The following is a 20,326-nucleotide window of genomic DNA, read 5'->3' as shown; positions in this document are numbered from 1 at the left end:
AATGTTCTGTAAGTATAGGTTAGGCTTTTGAACACATCACTTTTATCCCCAAATTTCAGTCCCATTGAATAATCTGCTCTCCAATATTGAGTCTTAATTCAGTATGTGCTTCTTTTTAAAAATCACAGCTGTTTTTACTTCTCCTAACACAGTAGAAGGCAAGTGACCTGCAATTTCGGAGAAAAGCGAGCAACAATAATCGGACCACTTACCAAGGAAGGTGCAGTATCTAAGACAGAATATGTTTAGGACAAATGTAACGTATGTGTACACACACACACACACACACACACACACACACACACACACACACACACACACACACACATTATCAACTGCTGATACACAGGGAAGCAGTTGCCTTTCTATTCATAGGGAAATGAGCCAGGGGACACAAGAAAGATTTAACATGTGCCAAAACAAAGAGGACAATCAAGTAAATTACAGTGCATTGATTTCCAAAAATCCTAAGTAGCTATTTTTTTTGAAGAATATGCATCAACTTGAGAAATGTTTATCATATATCATATATTAAGTGGACTCAGTCCCCAATATATCAGTACTACAGAAGTTTAGTCCAATGCCATACTTACAAAGTGAGATTATTCTTTAATGGGGGCTAAGACTAGAAGAAGATAGGCTAACAAGTTATCATACATAGCAGTGATCATCTGGGCAATGCTATCGTGGGTGATTTGGTAGTTTCTAACATTCTTTTAGTGAGTATGCACTTCTGACTATGACTTACTATTATTATCTAGGATAACTGATTGGAAGGAACAAAAGATGGTGGTCATAGAGTTGCATTAATATGATGCAGAACTTTATAAAAACAATCTCTCTTCCTCTCTCTCTTTCTCTGTCTCTTTTTCTTTCCAGGAATTGTTCATACTTATTAGTAAAATGAGAAATAGATACCATCACTTAGTGAGACTTTGATAAGATGTAGATATTGCACATTATAATATATGATGTTGATTATAATAGATGATTTTCCATTTTTGTCTTTTGGGGGGTACTGGGGTTTGAACTTGGGGTTTGCCTTACATTTATTAGGCAGGTACTATCCTACTTGAGCCATGCCCCAAGATGTTTTGGCTTTGGTAATTTTTTGAGGTGGGGTACTGAGGTTTGAACTCAGGGCCTCACACTCTTACTTGCCTTTCTTGTTTAACCTATTACTCTACCATTTGAGCCACACCTCCACTCCTGGAAATAAATAGTCATTGGGAAATTTCTGTCTGTGCTGGCTTTGATTTATAACACTGTAATAATAATTATAATCTCAGCTCCCTGAATAGTTAGGATAAAAGGCATGAGCCATCATTACCTTACTGCTATGATGTTTTTTGAGACAGGATCTTGCTTTTGTGCCTAGGTTAGCCTTGATTGTGATACTCGTACTTATGCTTCCTGTATAGCTTGGATGGTAGGCATATACCATTATACCAAACTTTTGTTATTAGTTGAGATGAAGTGTTCCAAATTTTTTGCCTGGGCTGGCTTTGAACTTCATTCTTCTTAATCTCCACTGCCCCTCTTGAATAGCTAAAAATGCAAATGTGAGCTGTCTCGCTTGTCTATATACATGCTTTTCTTATTGTGCACTGAAGCTTTATAAAGTATAAATTATTTGTACTCCTGTTTTTCAGATGATGATATTTAGGTTAGAAAGCAAATGTGCCTTGTCCAAAGTCACTTTGTTAGTAACAAGTACAGCTGAGATTCTACTCACATGCACCTTTTCCGTCCAATATTTTAGAGACTACATTGTTAGTTCATGTTTATTTTCCCCATAGAAATCTCGACCACTGAAGCAATGTTGTTCATAGAATCAGCCTAGTAATGTGCCTATACATGCTAATAGCTTTAAGGACTTTGGAAGAATGGAATGTTATTTTAAAATCTACATAATCAGCATTTAAAATATTCTTTAGCTTATGGATTTTTTTCTCTTGAAAGACAGAGATTATAGTCCTCTTGTTTGAACCAACCACAGTAATGATCCAGTTTCTAAGATTAAATAAATGTGTCCTCAGATTAAAACATTACTGGCATGTAACAATTTCTCAAAAGAAAATTAGGGCTAAAGGTTACTTTCTTTCTGCCAGAAGAGCCAGTGAATTTCTCTATGTGTTTTGCATCCAGAACCTAACAGCAATTCTATTTTCTTTCTTCTCTTTTTTGTTTTAAATGTGATATACAGGGGGTTACAGTTATATAAGTCAGGTAAAGAATACATTTCTTTTTGGACAATGTCACCCCTTCCTTCAATCGCCCAGTACCCTTTTCCCCATTCTCCCGCCACAAGTTGTATAATTCATTTTCAACATAGCATCTAGTGAGGTAATTCTATTTCTAAGTCATTAGAGATAAAAATGAACTAGGACCAAAATGGAGATTTATAGTTAACAAAGTCAATGTTTTCTTTGGCAAAGAACATGAGAAACCATTATGGTTTGATGTTATACAGTGCCTACTGGCTTTGCCTGCCAAGAATTTCCAGCAAGAGAGTGAAATGATTCTTTGGTCTATTTGCCTGCCTCTCTCTATTAGTGGTCCCTCATGGTGTTGATTGAGATGTAAAAAAGAAAATTCGATACTATGTTTCTCTGCTCAGCAGCCCTGTCAACTTGTTTGGACAATTCTTTGTTCATATTGAAGAGGGGGTAACTTGTGTGCTGTAAAATACTCAGTAACACCCCTGAGCTTTACTCATCAGATAACCGTGTTACTCTTATACTTTGACAAATGTCTATAGACCCTAAATGTCTCCAAATATTATTAAAAGACTCCTGGGAGAAACTGCCCCAGTGGAGCATTCCTGATCTCACCTTGTAGCCAAGCCTGACTTTACCACATCCTTTAGAAATAGCTTGACTTTCCCATGATACAGACTGGGCAGTTGTACCTTCAATGGGAGCTTGTCCTTCTGCTGTGGTTGATTGGGCTCAGGTTGACATAGTGACCCAAACGGGGCCAATCATCCTCCTCTTGTCACAATATGTATTTACAGCATGAGACATGCATCAATTAGAAGGCTCTGAAGCTATGCTTTCTTGTCAGTGAGATCAGGAGGATCCTGTGGACATACCAATCTCACAGGTCTGGAATTCACAAGGAAATAAAAATGCAAAGCCATGAAGATGGAACCCATGCTTAAACAGGAGAATGATGCAAACAGATCAGAAATAGTGTGTCCCAAGCACAGGAAAGTGAGATCGAAGCTACTTAAAGGATTTATGAATCCCTTGAAGTGGGCCTGAGTTTCCTGTTGACCTGGATTCCTCTGTTTTCTTTCTCCTTTCCATTCTCTTTCTCCTTCCTTTCCTTTCCTTTCCTCTTTTCATTTTAAACATTTATTTTCTTTATATTGTTTTCATTTCCATTCCTTTTTCTTTTCTCTTCTCTCTTTTCACTTTGTGGCACTGGTTTGAATTCAAAGACACAGAGACATTCTACTACTTGGGCAACACCCCCAGCCCTTTTATCTCTTGTTATTTTGGTGATAGGGTCTCACTTCCTGCATTGGCCAGCCTGGACAATATCCTCCTACTTACATTTCCTTTATACTTGGGATGATGGACATATACCATTATACCTAGCTTCTGTTGAGATGGGGGGATGGGAGGGTCTTGAAAACATTTTTGTTATTCCTCAGGCTAGCACAAAACTGTGATTATTCAGATCTCAGCTTCCTGAATAACTAGGATGGCAGTTAATAACAGAAATGGAATCCTGAGAATTTTTTCCCTAGGCTGGCCTTGATCTTCCTGATCCTGCTTTTCAAGTAGTTAGGGTCACAGGCACGCCCAGAAATTGCACTTTCTTCAAAGTTGTCCTTTACTTATCCGCTACTACATGAGAAACTTTGAACCAGAACATTCCAGCTTAGTTGAATTCTAGTTGCTCAGAAACCATGAGATAATGTGTGTTCTTTTAAGTTGTGAAATTTGAAAATAACTTGTTGCATAGAAATAGAAAACTAATGTAATATTTTATAGGGCTTTGAGGAAAAATGTATGAGGATTGTCTGGTAATTTGGAGCAGTTCTATTTGCTCATAAGCATATTCAAAGAACTTAGTTACAGCTGACATATAGCAAGCACTTGCAACATCTTTTGAGGAAACAATAAGTGTTTTCATATTTATATCAGTATCACCATTATCATTATATATAGCAATAATCAAACATCATTTCCTAAATGAACTGGTTCCTCGAGTTTCTTGAACTAAAACAAAAAAATCCTTTAATTATCTTCTTGACATCAACACAGAGCTCTTTGAAAACCTCAAAGCCAAATGTCATAATTCATACTGCACTGCCATAACAGAACACCTGTGAGTGGATAATTTAGTCTGAGGCCAAGAAATGCAAGAAGAAAGCACTACTACCTGGTGAAAGTTTTCATGAAGCATTCTCATACGTTGGAAGATAGAAAGGCAAGAGGGGGCTGAGATCACCCTTTACATGGCACTAATTTCAACCTGATGGTAGAGCTCTGGGTTCAATCCTTTCCCCCACAGGTCCTATCTCCTAATTCCACCACAATGCCAACCTCATTTTATCATAAATTAGGGAGGGATAAGCATTGAAATCAGAGACACAGAAAATTCAAACTTAAAACAAGGAAACACATGTGTGTCATGAACACTGTGATGAACACCAAGGCACAAGAATAAAAGCAGCTGGTTACCGTCAACACAGGAAGGTCGGTTTCTTGTTGTCCCAGCCACTTTCCCAGGGAGACAGGAACACTTCACTGTTTGTGACCGCTCCTCTATGCGATTCTTGTTACAACATCTGTGTGCTGCAATCACTTCACAGGTACCTCCTTCTGGCAACAGAGAAGAAGAAGAATGGAAAGAACAGAGTTAGAAATAATGGAGTAGCCATTTAGGACTATGGCCATATGTGTGCTGAGTTTGAGAAAAGTGGCCAAAATGATTGAAATAGTTCCTCTGAAGTATACTTACAAAGTAGGAGAACAAGGAGGGAGGGGGTAACAATGTTCCACAAGAAATGTACTCATTACCTGATGTATGTAACTGTAACCCCTCTGTACATCACTTTGACAATAAAATTAAATTAAAAAATAATTTCTTCCACTATGTATATTCCTGGAGAAACTTGGCATTGCAGTGCTATATTCAAAGTAGCAAAGAACACCAGTGAATGAACAGAAGAAGGAATTAACATCTCTAAGCTATGACATTTCTGGGCTGGATGTATTGAGAAGTAGTAAAGCAGTGCATGCTGGGAGCTAAAATACTAAGCAAACATTCTCTCGGTCGAAATGCAGTATATGTTTATAACACCTTGGCATTGAAGAATCTCTGAGCTCTATGACAACCAACTAATGACAACCAACCAACACTCCAGTAATATAGAACTTACGGTTTCAGGAAACTTTCCAGAAATCAGTTCTCTCTCCCACTACCTGCCCATCCTCAAGAGGGTTGAATTGAAACTCCAGTCAGGAGTCATTCGCTAACCTCTGATTGCATGCAGAAAGGAAAGAAAGACTTGCTGGAGAAAATGGCTAAGTCCCTTAAGTGATCTCCAAATCACAGGCCTAGGCGTAAGAATTCATTTAAATTATCACAGTTCAACCACACACACATCCACATTTCTTGGCAAGCTATTGTATGTCACCCTCTCCTACATCCTAAGTAGGTGAGCTCCTGGGGAAGTATAAAGGTTGACCAATATTCACTTTTATCTTTTTGTTGTTGTTATTTTGATACTAGCCCAGGCTGGTCTTGAATTTCTGATTCTCCTGCCTAAACCTCCCATGTGCTGGGATTACACAGGTGTGCCATCAGCTTAGGTCAATCATCTCCATCCATAGAAAATGAGTGAGGCCAGATCTCCACCAGTACAAGAGATATCCCAAGTATACAGAAATCAGGCATTAACTTTCCTAACAGCAAGTTATAAATTCAAACAGAGAGGCTTCTATTTGACTAGAATGGACTCATGGCATTTGTGATTCTTGGCATTTAGGATTCAGTTGGCAGAAATAAAGCAAGCATTTGTTAAACAACCATTATACACACATTACTGTGCTATGAACTGTAAAGGATGTGTGTGCAATCTGTATACATAGAAGATATAAATATTGGGGAACAAAAGAAAGAAGGGAGGGTAAAAGGAAAGAAATTATAAGGCAGAGCCTCGTTCTGTTCTTAAGAACAGAATGCCCTACAATGGATTTCAATGCAGTGGTAATGAGATGTGATTATGCAAGCCTGAGACATTTCTTAAATGTCATCACTGATGGGGGATGGGAACTAACTGTGGCGGAAGCCAGACACATGAAAGAGTACATAGATGCCTTCTATGATCGCTATATCCAGCCACAATTGGTATTTCTCTGCTCCTGGTATTACACAATTGGTATTACTCTTCTTTCTGCCTCAGCAACTTTGCAAATACATTTCTCATGGAAAATTCTCTCTTCTATCCCTCCAGTTTCTTCACTCCAATATACCACTCAGAGAGAAATTTAGAGAGACAGAGACAGAGTGGAGAGAGATATCCAGAACTCTGGGATGGTAGAAAAAATAGGCTAATTAGCTAAGATTAACCCACAAAAGTCAGTACCAAGTTCTATGAGCAGAGGAGGAAAGGTGGGGGCCAAGGGAACTACTCTTTTTTGATGAATTGCAAAGATATCTTAGGCTGTGATTTGAAATATGGGTACCGAGAGATGCTAACAAAGCGGAGATCTTTCCACTAATGTGAGAATCTTGAGGGGTTTTTTTTTGGTATACTTAATTTTTTTTTCTTATTTTAGAATAATTTTATATTTTCAGAAATGTTCTGAAGAGGGTAGTTGAGTTCCCACATATACCACACTCCATTGTTTCCTTTCTATTCTTTTACAACTAACATCTTTAACTCAGCACAGCGGACACAACTGTGCCTGTATTTACACGTCACTGTGAACCGATGCCCACCTAGGCTGTGTTCAGCCTTCTTCAGTTTCACCTTTTCTGTTCGGGTTCCCTTATCATGACATATTATGGGCTTCTCTTAGCTGAAACCTTTTCCTCAAACCTCCTTGCTTTTAGATAATCTTGATGATGTATGGGAATGCTAGTTTCCCTCTTTTATTTAGAATGTCTTTTAACTGGGATATAGCTGAGGCTCTTCTCATGATTAGGCGGGGTGTGTGTGTGTGTGTGTGTTTAAGAGTGATTACAGTGGCAAAAATGCCATTGTGATTAAACCCCATTAAAGGCTTATCGCTGTTGTTGCACTTGGTCATTTGGCTGAAGTAGTGCTGCTCAGATGGCTTTACTGTAAGATGTTTCCTCCTCCTCTCCAGATTCTACTCTGTCACTATGCACAGCCCACACATTAAGACAATGGAGTTACACTCCACCTCCTTGCTCTGATAGTATCTATAACATTTCTTTTTAGAATTCTTCAGCACAAGAGATTTGTATCCCTCCCCATGTTTATTTACTTATTTTTATATCAGTATGGACACATGGGTATTTATTTAATCTGTAGATATTTATCCAATACTCCATTTCAGAGATGCTCAAAAATGTCCCAGCTGTGGCTATTCAGAGTTCTTCTCTCAGGTATTTGCGTCTTTTCACTGCTCTTTGATCATTCTGGATTTGCTTTTGTTTGGCTTTCATTCTGAGTACTTCTTGACTTTCTGGTTCTTCAAGATGTTTTAGGATTGTTTTAGATATTTCCTGGCTCTTTCTGGACATATGCCTTTTCCCTACAGAGCTGGTCAGGTCATTAAAAAGTACACTCTAGTTGGTGGAACTGCGGTTTTTTGTACAGGTAAGACAGGGTTATATTGGAACAGGCTTCACTATTGCAATGGGGCCACCAAGGAGATTTTGGAGCCATAGACTGGTGTGAATTGCTGTGAACTTTCTCTCTAGGGCACACCCTGGCAGCTGTGTGCAGGAGGGGTTGAAGAAGTGCAGTACAGCAAAGAGTAAGAAACTAATGGCTATTGCAAAATACTGAGCAGGAAATAAGAAGGCTTACACTTGGATCCTGGGAGAACACCTCCCTTAGCTCCACACATACAACCCTAGGATTAGAGTTAATGGAACAGGGCTGATGGCACATTACACTCTAACCCAGACACCTATAATCATGTTACTTTAGCTCATAATTGTCACTGACAACTACCTTCAGTCAGATCAGTAATAGCTAGTTCTACACTTCATGAAAACGCTGCTAATTTTAAAGTCACCACTTGGCTTTAATATAGATCAGGAGTTACACTTATGGTTGCAAACTGCACAGACTGGTGAAAGCTCTCCCAGGATGGAATTTGAATCCCCTGTGACTTACAGCCAATACAGTCGATACAAACACAGACCAGTTAGATTATGCACCCAGTGTTTCTCAGGATGGTTATCAAATGTAAGTGTCTAAGATGTCCCTTCCCCCGCCCCCACTTTGTATGACCTCATTGGCATTCTCTTCTGTTTGCTTCAGAGACACTAGTCACCTTGCTGAATATTGCTTCAACATGCCAGGCACAATGCTCCTGAGAGTGTTTGCATCACCTGGAATGCTACCCCAGTGACTTGTTACTGACTTACATCTACTTCATCTTGCTTCAAGTCACTCACTTGCCAATGACAGTATTTACCACTCTATAAATTATAATTCTATATTATGTTTTATAGTTACAATTACAATAGCTGACACTCACGCGTACTCTTATTTTAATCTAGGTCTGCTATCTCTCTCCTCACAAACAACTCCTAACTTTCAAATATTGTGTGTGATTTAGTTGTTTATTAGACTAATTGTCTACATGTTGGCTGTCGGAATGGAAACTTCTGGAAGACAAGGATTCCTACTGCTTTATGTATTAAACAATGTCTGGCTTATTGCCAGGGTTAAAGAAGTACTTTTAATACCCACTTCTTCTGAAGAATTTAAAGATCAAGGTAAGACTACTAGCATTCACGTGTTCTAGCAAGGATGCACAGCTTTGAAAAGCTGACTCAGTCATATACTAAGACTGCTAACCTTAAAATGAAAGAAAGTAATCATTTATTACATTTCTCTCTCATGCTCTGGTTACCACAGTAGATATACTATTCATGAACTCATTTCATACTAACAAAGGCCCAAACAAGGTCCTAATTATGGACATATTACAGAAGAGGCAGTTGACACCACCTGTGTTTTATTTAGCAAGAGCAATGAAGATACTCCAATTATTATATATAGTTTTATGCCTCATCCTACCATGGAGAATAAGTTACTATTTTCTAGACAGGAAGAGAGCTTAGTAACTGGAAATTGACAAGTGTTCCATTTTCCACTAAAACTATGTAGATAAAGTCAATGACCCCAAGCCATATCTTCCACAGATTCACGGGTGATTGGCTTATACTCAAGAAGCCAGGGAGGTATTGCTTTAAATAACAGGCACATCTGGTTTTGACAAGTTGAACTATGGCTTCAATTATACCTACTGCTTGGTGCACATCCCAGAATTGGGCCTCAGCGAACTTGGTGGAGCTCCATAGGGCCAGCATTTATAAGATCTGATGGGCTTGCTATACCTACATCTCATGAGTTCCAGAGTTTACATTTGTCAGTGACCTAGCTACCACTAACAAGGAGAAGGCGGGAAAGAATACAGTCATAAAATTCAACGCGTATCCTACAAAATTAAGAAAACTGAGAGAAGAAATAGGGTTGTGAAGGGTGGGGGGATGATGAAGGAGTGACATTGATCAAGATGCATTTTATTCATAACCTGCTTTGTTGAATGACAACTCTGCTATACAACTACTTAATGAAAACAGTTTTTAAGAAAACAATGTAATGTTTCAATCTTTTTTGATTATGGAACCCTGGGACCCTACATTGAATCTATAGAAGAACACTGCTTAATATGTACAGATCCTGGTTCTCAGATAGCACACTATGGAGGGAGGTCTTATGAATTATGTGTTGGCCCTTGCCTTCAGCAAAGGAAAGGAAAGGAAACTGCTACTCTCGATATTTATTTTTAATGTTAAGTAGAATAATCTACTGCTCAAAGACATTTCTCTGCAAAGGAAAAAATAAACACTGGACTTATCTGATTTTCAGTTCTCTGAAGCTAGTGTTAAAATGAAAATTATGGGATGGACAAAGGGTCAGATAGATGCATGTGTGTATATGGAAAGTGTCTGAGAGGGATAAAGGTCATTGACATAGCAGAGTGTTGAAAACCTGCAAAAATACAGCTCCCTAATCATTTCTGTATTTTTTTCTTGGCTATCTCAGGAATCATCTCTACTTTGGTCCTTTCATAATATAGTGAGAAGCTAATCAGATTCAAAGGAAATAAAATCCAGCATTTCTATTTTAGCCAGAGAGAGAGAAAGATTTCTCAAGACCTTCTAGGACTGATTGTGAAGTCCTATTTACCTATTGTCATCATCAACTGGCTGCTTGGCTACATGGATACAGGAATCAAAATTTGCTCCTATAAAAAGGAAAAATAGGCTTGTCACAATCCTTTCTGGAAACAGGATATCTATCCCTTTAAGTCTATTTATTTTAAGAATTACTTACCAAATTGTCCCTTCCAATCTAAATGCTAAGATATTTCAAAATGCTAAGGATAACGTTGGTCATTTCAGACTTTTCCTTTGGCACCAATGCCAATCCATTCCTCCATTTTATCTTGGTCTAAGTCAAAATGATTCGAAGTTGATCTAGGACCTCTCAAAGCAGCAGCATCTAAGTGCTCAGAAAATTGAGCTTCTCTTTTTATGTATAGATTGTCTGGAAAATGGCCATTTCTGGGTTCTACCCAGCATCTGAACATCCAGAAAACAAGACGGATGACATCATCTATTAACTAAGGGCAGTGGAGGTGGTGCAAAGCAAAATGAGAGGGAATGTTATCTGTGCAATTCTGATTTTCCAGATTATCGTTCCTTTCATCACTCTGTAGAGAATACATGTAAGATAAAGTATCTGCAAGAAATTAATTTTAATCCCTAAATCTGGTTCTAGAAAGGGTCCCATTGTTCTTTCCAATTAAGACATAAATGTAGCAATTATTGGCCCAACATAGGTCAGTCTGAAAAAGAGAGATGTGTCCAAAACACATCAAAGTCCTAGTCCTGCCTCTGTCACAGATTTACAGAAGAGCCTCCTTCCTCTGTGAGGAAGAGAGCACCACAGGACATCACTCTACTTCCCTTTCTGCTCCTTCTCTTGGGTTCGTCACAGCTCTGGGTCCATGATCAAATCTATTTTTAACAGACAAAGAATGTTTCTAATGACCAAGCAGGAGGTGGGAGAATGGGAGTAGACAGCATTTCAAGATTATTTCTGGCAGCCTCAATACTCTCTCTGTCCTAGGAAAGTTAAAAATGCCAAGCCCAACAATGTCCTAGCGATGGTCCTTTCTCTTCAGCTCAAGGCGAGCATCACTGTACCACATGAGCCACAGCAACACTACGGTGGTCCTTCTTCTCTAGCTCAATCCATCACTATCTTGCCATGTACAAGTGAGAAAACCCAAGGGCGATGGATTGCTAAGGATACTGTTTTTTTTGAAGGATCCTGCCCTCCCCTGATGACAGTTATGTGTGCTGATGGAAAGGGAAAGTTAGGGAGGACTGGTAGGCATAAACCAATGTTTAATCCTAGACTGGACATTTGATAGAAATGGCTTTGCCAACAGCCAGGCCCATTTTGAGCTACATACAAACAGGGCTACTCATTTGGAATGGGCAACTATGAGAAGTTGCTGTTATCTATTCCTTTACAACTATCAGAGTATTAGATGCTTAGTGTACATTTTGGTGTTGAGAAGTTTGCATCCAAGGTGAAGAAAAACTAAGCAACTCGGGTTTCTTGGGAAAGAGGACAATATGAGACTGGAGAATGTACACTTAATTCAGGGGTAACTGACTTTAAAGAAAAACAATAGAGTGCATAAGGTAACATCTATAGTACGCGTGTGAATGTACGTCCTGTATTCATAATTACGGTCTTTGAACAGTTATTCTGAACCATTAGGCAAGGTATTTTCTCCTACATGACCCTGTACATACAGTAATATTGATTTTCTTACATGCTCACTATTGCTTTACAGAGTAAAGAGAGCAATTTTTCTATTTAACCAGTCTATCTGCAGCGTAAGCTTGGCCTCTGGTAATTCTTTGGTTTGTAAATACTTGTTACATGTACTTCTTCCTTGGGAACTAACTTTTGGACCCATTTCATATTCTCTTAACCTGCCTAACTTCTCTTTTGCAGCATGAATCCTAATTGGAAGTATTGGTTTATCACTTATCCACTGTTGGACACTCCGTGTTGGCCAAGGCCATATCATGTTCACTTTTTAGTCGCTAGTGCCTGGCATACTAGCGGGGAGCACATATTCACTACATGATGGAAAGATAACATGACTCAGGAAAGAGGGAGGAAGGGAAAGAGGCAGGAAGGGAATGTGAACAGAAAAGGAAAAGAAAAGGGAATCGATCAAGCAAATGTGGCATATACACACAATGGAATTTTACTCATCCATTAGAAAGAATGATCTTGTACCATTTGCAAAGAACTGGAAAGCCCTGGTGAAAACTGTGTGCAGTGAAATAAGTCAGCCCCAGAGAGACAAAGGATGAATGCTTTCCCTTATATGTGGAAGCGAGATTTAGCTTACAAACTTGTAAGTAAATACGTTGTGTGATACGTAAGTGTATACAAATGTATTAACTGAAATATGGTAGATTCAAGGAAGAACTCAAATAGTTTATTTCCTTAAAGAGGCAAAGTCAAAGTTCAACAAAATGTGTACCAGGAAGGGGGTACTTGAAAAGGGTACAGGGGGGTCAAGGGGAAAGTGGTAGGCAAATGAAGAGGAGAAGAGGAAGAAAATGCAGCCAAGAATTCAATGGATAGTCTGTAAGATTAAGAAGAGTGAGGAAAGGGGTATGGAGGGGAGAAATGGGTAAGAATGTTGAAAGGGGTGATAATGATTAAAATGCATTATTTTTATAAACTGCTTTGTTAAATGACAACTCCTTTGTACAACTACTTAAAGATAATTAAAGTAAAGGAAAGAGAGAAGGTAAAGAAAGAGGATAGGACATAAATTCTGGAAAATTTTAACTAAATATTTGCCATGTTGTCTTTTTTGAGGATGAAGCTGAATGATAAATATAACATACAAAAAAAATGCCCTTCTAATATGCCTGCTAGAGAAAACAACTTGGAATACTGGTTGCAGGTGGAGTCCAAGAGTACTAAAGAAAAGCTTTATATTCTAATTGAAATAATTTTAAAATAAAAGAGCACTTGAGATCCTTTAAGGAAACAGCATTCCTTATTAAGAGTCAAACAGGGATTTGTGTTTGCAAAGGCAACATTAGGAGAAAATGAATAAAATGAGGATTAAAGAATATTAAGACTGACATGATCATTTGGAGTTTTGCATTTTCGCTTCATTGCAAATTGCTCCTTTCTTTAAAAGCCGTAATATGTAAGAAAAAGTAGTGCTTTTTAGATTGGCTTTTACAGGACTTCTTGATCAAGGCTTTAAAAATAGCTCTCTTGGAATCTATTGTAGCGGATGTCAGAAATGCATATTTAAGACTGTGTTAAAAATGCTTTATTGACCCAACGGGCTGGAAGGAAGCTCCAAGTGTCTTTGTCTGTAAATCATTGACAAGAGAGACACTAATGGATCTTTAAACATGTTTTGGTGGAGCAGGGCAAAATGGCTGCTTGATTTGTTTATGTTTGTGATTAAACAAATTACCATCCTCTCTGTCTCAGGCCCCTGGAGTATGTACAAAGCAGACAAAAGTAAGAAAAGGGGGTACATTCTGGACAAAACAGCTATGGCTGAGAAAGTGAATTGTAATGAGTGAGAACAATGATTTCAGAAGCTGGCTGCTAAGATTCAAGACCTGGATTTGGTGTTTCATATCATTTCTTATTCCATACTTCAGGTTTGGATGATAGCATCGACTGTGTAGGGTTATTTGGAGAACTAACTTGTATGAAAATTTAGTAAGTACAGGCCAGTCAGCTATAAGAATGCTTGTTCAAAAGGCACCAAAATTCTGATGTTCACTAAAGTTATCAGATGAATTATCATCTTTGAGGAGATAAGGATTCTTGGCAGAAAACATTACTGTCATTTTCCCTTCTTTTCACTAATATGGGAGCCATATTTCCACACTCATGCCAGGTTAATAACTAATTTATGTAGACTTAGTATACGCTTGATATGAGACAGTAGTACCACCACCTATTCAACTCTCACAGTAAATGCTTCCTTTATTTTATTTTTATATATTTTTGCTGGTATTGGCATTTTGAACACAGGACCTGAGTACTGTCCCTAGCTTTTGTGCTCAAGGCTGGCACTTGAGCTACAGCTCTGTTTCCAGTATTTTTTGGTGGTTAATTGGATATAAGAGTCTCATGGACTTTCCTGCCCTGGTTGGCTTCAAAATGCCATCCGCAGATCACAGCCTCCTGATTAGCTAAGATTACAGACATGAGCCATTGGCTCCAAGACTTTTTATTTTATTTTTTAAAGCAAAACAATGGTTTATATATTGATAGGTTGACATTCAACTGCAGAAATCATTTTTATTTCTGAGTACAAGGACTTATGCAAATACCTCTAGTTACTGAGAAGCCAGAGAATGGGAGGATCATAGTTCAAGTCTACGTGGGACAGAAAGTTCCTGAGACCTCATCTCAACCAATAAAAAGTCTGGTTGTGGTGGCCTTCATCTGCATGTGTCATCTCAGCTACTTGAAAAGCACAAAACAGGGAGACGGTGGTCCTGGCTAGGGTCTGCCAGTTCTTGGTCCAGATGATGGCCACTCCTCTAAAAACACAGCTCCACTCTGAATCACAGCCCCATAAGACCCCAGAAACAGCCTTAGCCTTGATCATTCTACATTAGTGAGATTTGGGACTTGTTTGTTGTTGGACCTCAACACAGACTGATCTGTCTAATATTAAGATGATGAAAATTAAAAGGAAAACATTCTTTACATCCTCAAAAGTACATTCGTTACTCCTGCAAATATGTTCAAATGAAAATGATCTAGAAGAGACACTGGCAAGCTTTCATACAGTGAAAAAGAGTCTTTCAAATCTTTGCCTTTCAGGATGAACTGGAACAATCCTGCCTTTTTTTCTCATCACACATACCTCTTTTAAGCCAGGAGTCTAGTCCTTGTCATCATGGTATTTTATGGGCTTGGCTGAGAGACTATAATAAAAGTAAATATTTATTTATACTGTGAGATGGCTCTTCACACCGTATCCAGAGAGATCAGGAAAAAAGACACATTCAAGAAAGCAGAAGGCAAACAGACACTGATTTGTGCTACACATTGTAGAAGTCATTAACCATGACTCAGGTAGGAAAAACTTAACGGCTTCCCTTTTTTGATAGTGATGACAATGTAATGGTATTTGACGCTACTGTGTTGCATAACGTATCTGGAGGCACTGAAAGAGATTGTTTATCAAGATGAAAAACAAGGTTTCATTTCCTCCCTGGCTACCTGGATGTGATCAGCAGTCTATGGCCATCTGAATTCACTTTGTCTAGCCACCAGGCAGAAGCTAAGCTACCAAGGCCTATCTGTGTTTGAAATGAGCTTCCCTTAATGGACCTATGGACCTGTGTGCAGCAGGTCAGCAGTAACAAAGACATGTTTGCATGAGCACACCAGCCTGAGACATTCAGGCTGACTACAGGGCGAGAGGAGGAACAATCATTGTTGTAGAATCCCTGCTTGCTTGTAATGTGTTGTTCACTAATTCCAGACTGCTGAGCTAGTATTGCCTCCTGGGCTGAGCAGCTATTGCAAAGAAAGCTGGTTAAATTTCAATAGGCTAAGAATGTGGAATGAGTGTGTATGAAGAAATATATATAGTAAGAAATGTTCTTCAAGTGGTTATTCTTATTATCACTGTTGTCATCCATGTCATTAATGATTTCTATGCTGTATTAGACCTCTCTTCTGCCTTCCTAGCAGACAGTCTCACTTTATTTTATTATATTTAATGTATTTATTTTGGTAGGTTGTGGGACTTGAACTCGGGGCCTTGAGCTTTTTCATTCAAGGCTGGCACTCTGCCGCATTGAGCCACAGCACTACCTCGCAGTCTCACTTTAATAGGTTACTATGTATTGGTTTTCCTAAGGAAGCCACTGGTATCTTTCAATGGTTGTACAGAGGGGGCTTTGATTCAACATGTCAGCTTATGTGTATAATGCACCTTTTAAGTGTCATCCCTTCCATCATTCTCCCATCCTCTGCTCTGTCTCAACCCCACCTGTACCTTCAAGTTTCCTGGTTCCATTCCCAAATACTGAGTATATTCACCCTCCATTCATTCCCATCTCCATTCATCTGCCTTTATCTATCCCCTAAAACACCATCCTCCTCACACAAGACATGCCTCTGCTTCGTGTTAATTATTGCATCGTCTGTTAATTGTTCAAAGCGGTTACATCATGGAAACATGCCCTGCATATAACGTACATTACTTAGTTTGACCATGTACACATATGGTTCTGTATATATTTTCACATATGATTATATTTTGACTTTTCATCCCCTTTCCTGGCTTCTGCACTCTGAGGGGTACTGGTTTTAACCCAGTAATGTCAGACTCAAGCCTGGCTGTGCAGCTCAAGCCATGTCTGGTGACCAAGTACTCATTAAGAGATCTGGTACCTGACACTTCTTGGAAAAGTAGAGCAAGTTTCTGTGTTACTAATGCAATGATATGCCTGAAACTTGTTCTTATCTAGGCACCATGACAGGAAACCTACAAATAAGTTGAAGAGACTTACTGTAGTCAGAGGGAAATAGTGAGCAGTAGGGTACCATGCTACAGCCATATCTGAGGTGCATGTTGAGCTTTAGCCGGTAATGTCTTCCCCTGCCCTACCCTCCGCCTCTTTAGGACAACAATGATGAGTTGTTACTTTCATGAGTAGATTATAGGGAAAAGATAATATAATGCCTTGCCTTTGATAATACATAAAAATCATCTTTCTAGAATGTACTAGATTGAATCTCCATCATTTGCATTAGAAAAGTATGCTCTAACACTTTATAGAAATTTGTCTGTGAAAAGGAATCAAAGGTAGCCATTAAAAGCTTGAATAGCCCCTGGTCAGAAACTGGCAGAAAACAGTGGTAGTAATTATTCAGTTAAAAAGAGGATGTTAACAACCAACTCACAACACTGAAAGTGAATTGAATGAGTTATTTCCCCTGTTGGGTATCTATCTGATGAAACCACAGCCCATGCTTATTCCTGGATAGCAACTTGGTGGGGCCTGAACTCTGGGCCTGGGCGCTGTCCCTCAGCTCTTCAGCTCAAGGCTAGCACTTGAGCCTCAGCACCACTTCCGGCTTTTTTCTTTTTTGCTTATGTGGTGCTGAGGAATTGAACCCAGGGCCTCGAGCATGCAAGGCAAGCGCTCTACCACTGAGCCACCTTCCCAGCCCTAGGCAGAGACCTTTTAAGAGTCATCCCCATACTATCCCTAAGGTTGTGGAAGATGAGAAAAGTGTTATTATTTTAAATTACTATGTTTGTGGTAACTTTGGATATAGCAATAGATAGCTAATATAGTACCAAAGCAAATCCCTGTCTGTCTATCCTTGCTTTCCTACATGGAGTTTCCCCCTCATGTTTAGTTAGGGATGAATTAGACTAATTCAAATTTGATACTGGAATTTAATTAGCCATGATTTCTTCCAAGAACCAATGGTATTTATGTGATCTGTATTACTGTGAAAACATAGATTTTGCTCTTCAGGAATCTGTTCAAGAAGGAAAACTATGATTTCTACTTTACTCAGATTAGATATAACTCTGCCCTCTTTACAGTATGAAAACTGCTAGGAATTGAGAGCCTCCTATTCATTGTCAGGGATGGAGCAGGGACACTACTAAGCTCCTTGGGGAATCTTATTTGTATAGGTTTAGTTTCATGGTATGTTCTATGATCTCTATTCTATGATGTCTATTCTTAAGAACCTTGGCTGGATTGTGAGTCATGTTTTATAACTGGTAAGTGATAATACAATAAGTATTCTTAATTTGTTAGTCTGTAAAACAGAAACTGATGACTGCATTTTAAATCCACTGTTCTTATATTTCCGTATTTATTATCTCTTTTGAGAACTACATATGGGAAGTGACAGTCCTCATTTCCAGTCCACGCAGTATGAGTCAACAAGTACTCAAAGAGGTAGGGCTGTGACCTGGGTTTGGTCAAACAGCACAGCTTTTCTTCATTCTCAATGAATGGGCCAGTATGAGCCTGAGTTGACTCCCAGTGAATTGAGGAGTAACTGGGAGCATTCAGCCTTTATGACCCCTTTTAGGTGCCATATTCAATATCTGAAGTTTGGGATTTGGCATACCAGCATATTCTTCTCTTTTTTATTTTATTTACTCAGGTCATTAAGCAGTTATGAAGACTGAATTAAAACAAATATGAATCTGCTTGGGACATAGTAAGTCTCAAACTGGTGAGTCATTTAGGTTCCTTTTATTGTTATTCTAGCTCTTATTACAAAATGACTGAGATATTGTCATGGGTGTTTGCCTCTGGGTCTGGAAGAATAGTTGAAAATGTCTAAATGAACTGAGAAAGATTGGGAATGAGAATCAATTAGATACTGATTTCTTGAGACTTCTAATGCAGGGAAGGTCCTAAAAGCTCGCCACTTTGATTGCTAGCAATTGATAGCTGAATAGTCGGCTGAATCAACTTATAGTCAACTGGATAGAGAGCCTCATTGTTATCAAGGAATCCCATATTTCAGAGCCATAATAGATTGACAAACGCTATAGTGAAGCTCCATAAAATCTGTAATCTGCCAAACCCAATTCTATATCTTGTAAGTTGGTAGAAAGCCCAACTCTATATCTTGCAAGTCATGTAGCATAGAAAAATGTCTTCAATTCTCAGAGCTTTGGGAAATGAGGTTATAAAAACAACCTCATAACACAATTGGAAGAATCAATGGCATAAGAAATATGAACTGCTCTGAAACATGAACTTCATTGTCCATATGACTTCAATATTGTAGTTGTATTGACCACCATGAAGAAACTAGCTCAACAGTAAAGTGATGTAAATTAGACCTTAACATTTTCATGGCCCCAAATATTGATTAACTGTCATCAGAGCAATGTAATATCCATGGAGAGAAATAGAACAATTTAGACATTAAGTCGGTTAGAATAAATGACAGAGAAATTTTGCCACCTCGTCTAGATGAATGCATTACAGAAATATTCAATTTAGATCTACAGATTAGTCACAATTATAGAATGAATGGCCTGGCCCTGCAGTGAAGTGCCCACAAACACATGACCACTCTTCCTTGCTCAGTTGCCAGTTTGTCAGCAAGCATCTCATGAGTGATAACTGAAGCTCTGAGTTCCCTGATGAAATATCCATGCAAGGTAATGACTATAATGATAACATTAAGGGAAAGCTGGCTGCAAAGTACTTGCACTTCAATCTAAGGTGAAAGTTTTATTCTTCCCAGCAAATGATATTTAGGTTAATGGGGGTCATCATGGGATTTGGAGCTTCGGAGGAAGACCAGTTGACTCATACTAAACTTCCAGTGCCATCAATAATGCATGACAAACATTTAGAGGAATCTTGGCCCTAGATACTGTGTGTACAAATGCAAGGTCTCCATGAGAGGACTCTACAGAAAAGAATGCCTTTCTCTTTTTGTCCTCCATAGATTGACTTAAGTTTTTCATGGTAAGTAAGAAAGACTTGTCCTACATCAAATGGCAAGTAAACTCAGGATGGTTGGATATAAAAGTGTTAAGGTCCAAATTGGAGGAGGCATCATTAAGAATGAGATTAAGGGAATGGCAAAATATAGAGTTTAGTATAATTTCATAATCAAGCTTAAAATCCATGTGAAAATTTTCTGTTTGGTCAAAGGAAACTAATACAGTCTTAAAAGAGCTTAGCAGGTAAAATGACCAAATTATTTTAATAAAATTGTTTCAACCTCTGTGGAAAATTGTTATCTCTCTCCTAGAGGTGAAGAGTATAATTGTCCAAGAAGCATAGAGAAAGGTCCACAAAAGCTTTATGCAGTCGAATCCCAAACTGTGAGGAACTGAGATGTTCTTCAATAGTAGAACAAAACTGTGGTGTCTTTCAAATAATGCATAGCAATGGGAAAAAAAACATCTACTATATGAAACAAAGACACTGAAAGAATCCAAACACCACAGAGAACATAGAGTGTAAATCCAGCTTAATAAAGGAT

The 20,326-nt window shown here is 38.6% G+C and overlaps 1 protein-coding gene across 1 annotated transcript in view; it reads right to left on the bottom strand.

The window, feature by feature from the left end:
- Tafa1 (TAFA chemokine like family member 1) overlaps positions 1-20,326 on the bottom strand; it is a 476,602-nt gene that overhangs the window by 101,510 nt on the left and 354,766 nt on the right. Inside the window, exon 3 of the mRNA XM_042680179.1 lies at positions 4,698-4,838. Within this exon, the coding sequence (XP_042536113.1) occupies positions 4,698-4,838 (141 nt within the window). The remainder of the gene's footprint in view (positions 1-4,697; positions 4,839-20,326) is intronic.

This window comes from Dipodomys spectabilis, unplaced genomic scaffold (assembly GCF_019054845.1).
Source record: "Dipodomys spectabilis isolate Male_0828 unplaced genomic scaffold, ASM1905484v1 ptg000054l, whole genome shotgun sequence".
NCBI classification, from domain to species: Eukaryota; Metazoa; Chordata; class Mammalia; order Rodentia; family Heteromyidae; genus Dipodomys; species Dipodomys spectabilis.
This window is presented reverse-complemented; position numbering and strand designations above follow the sequence as displayed.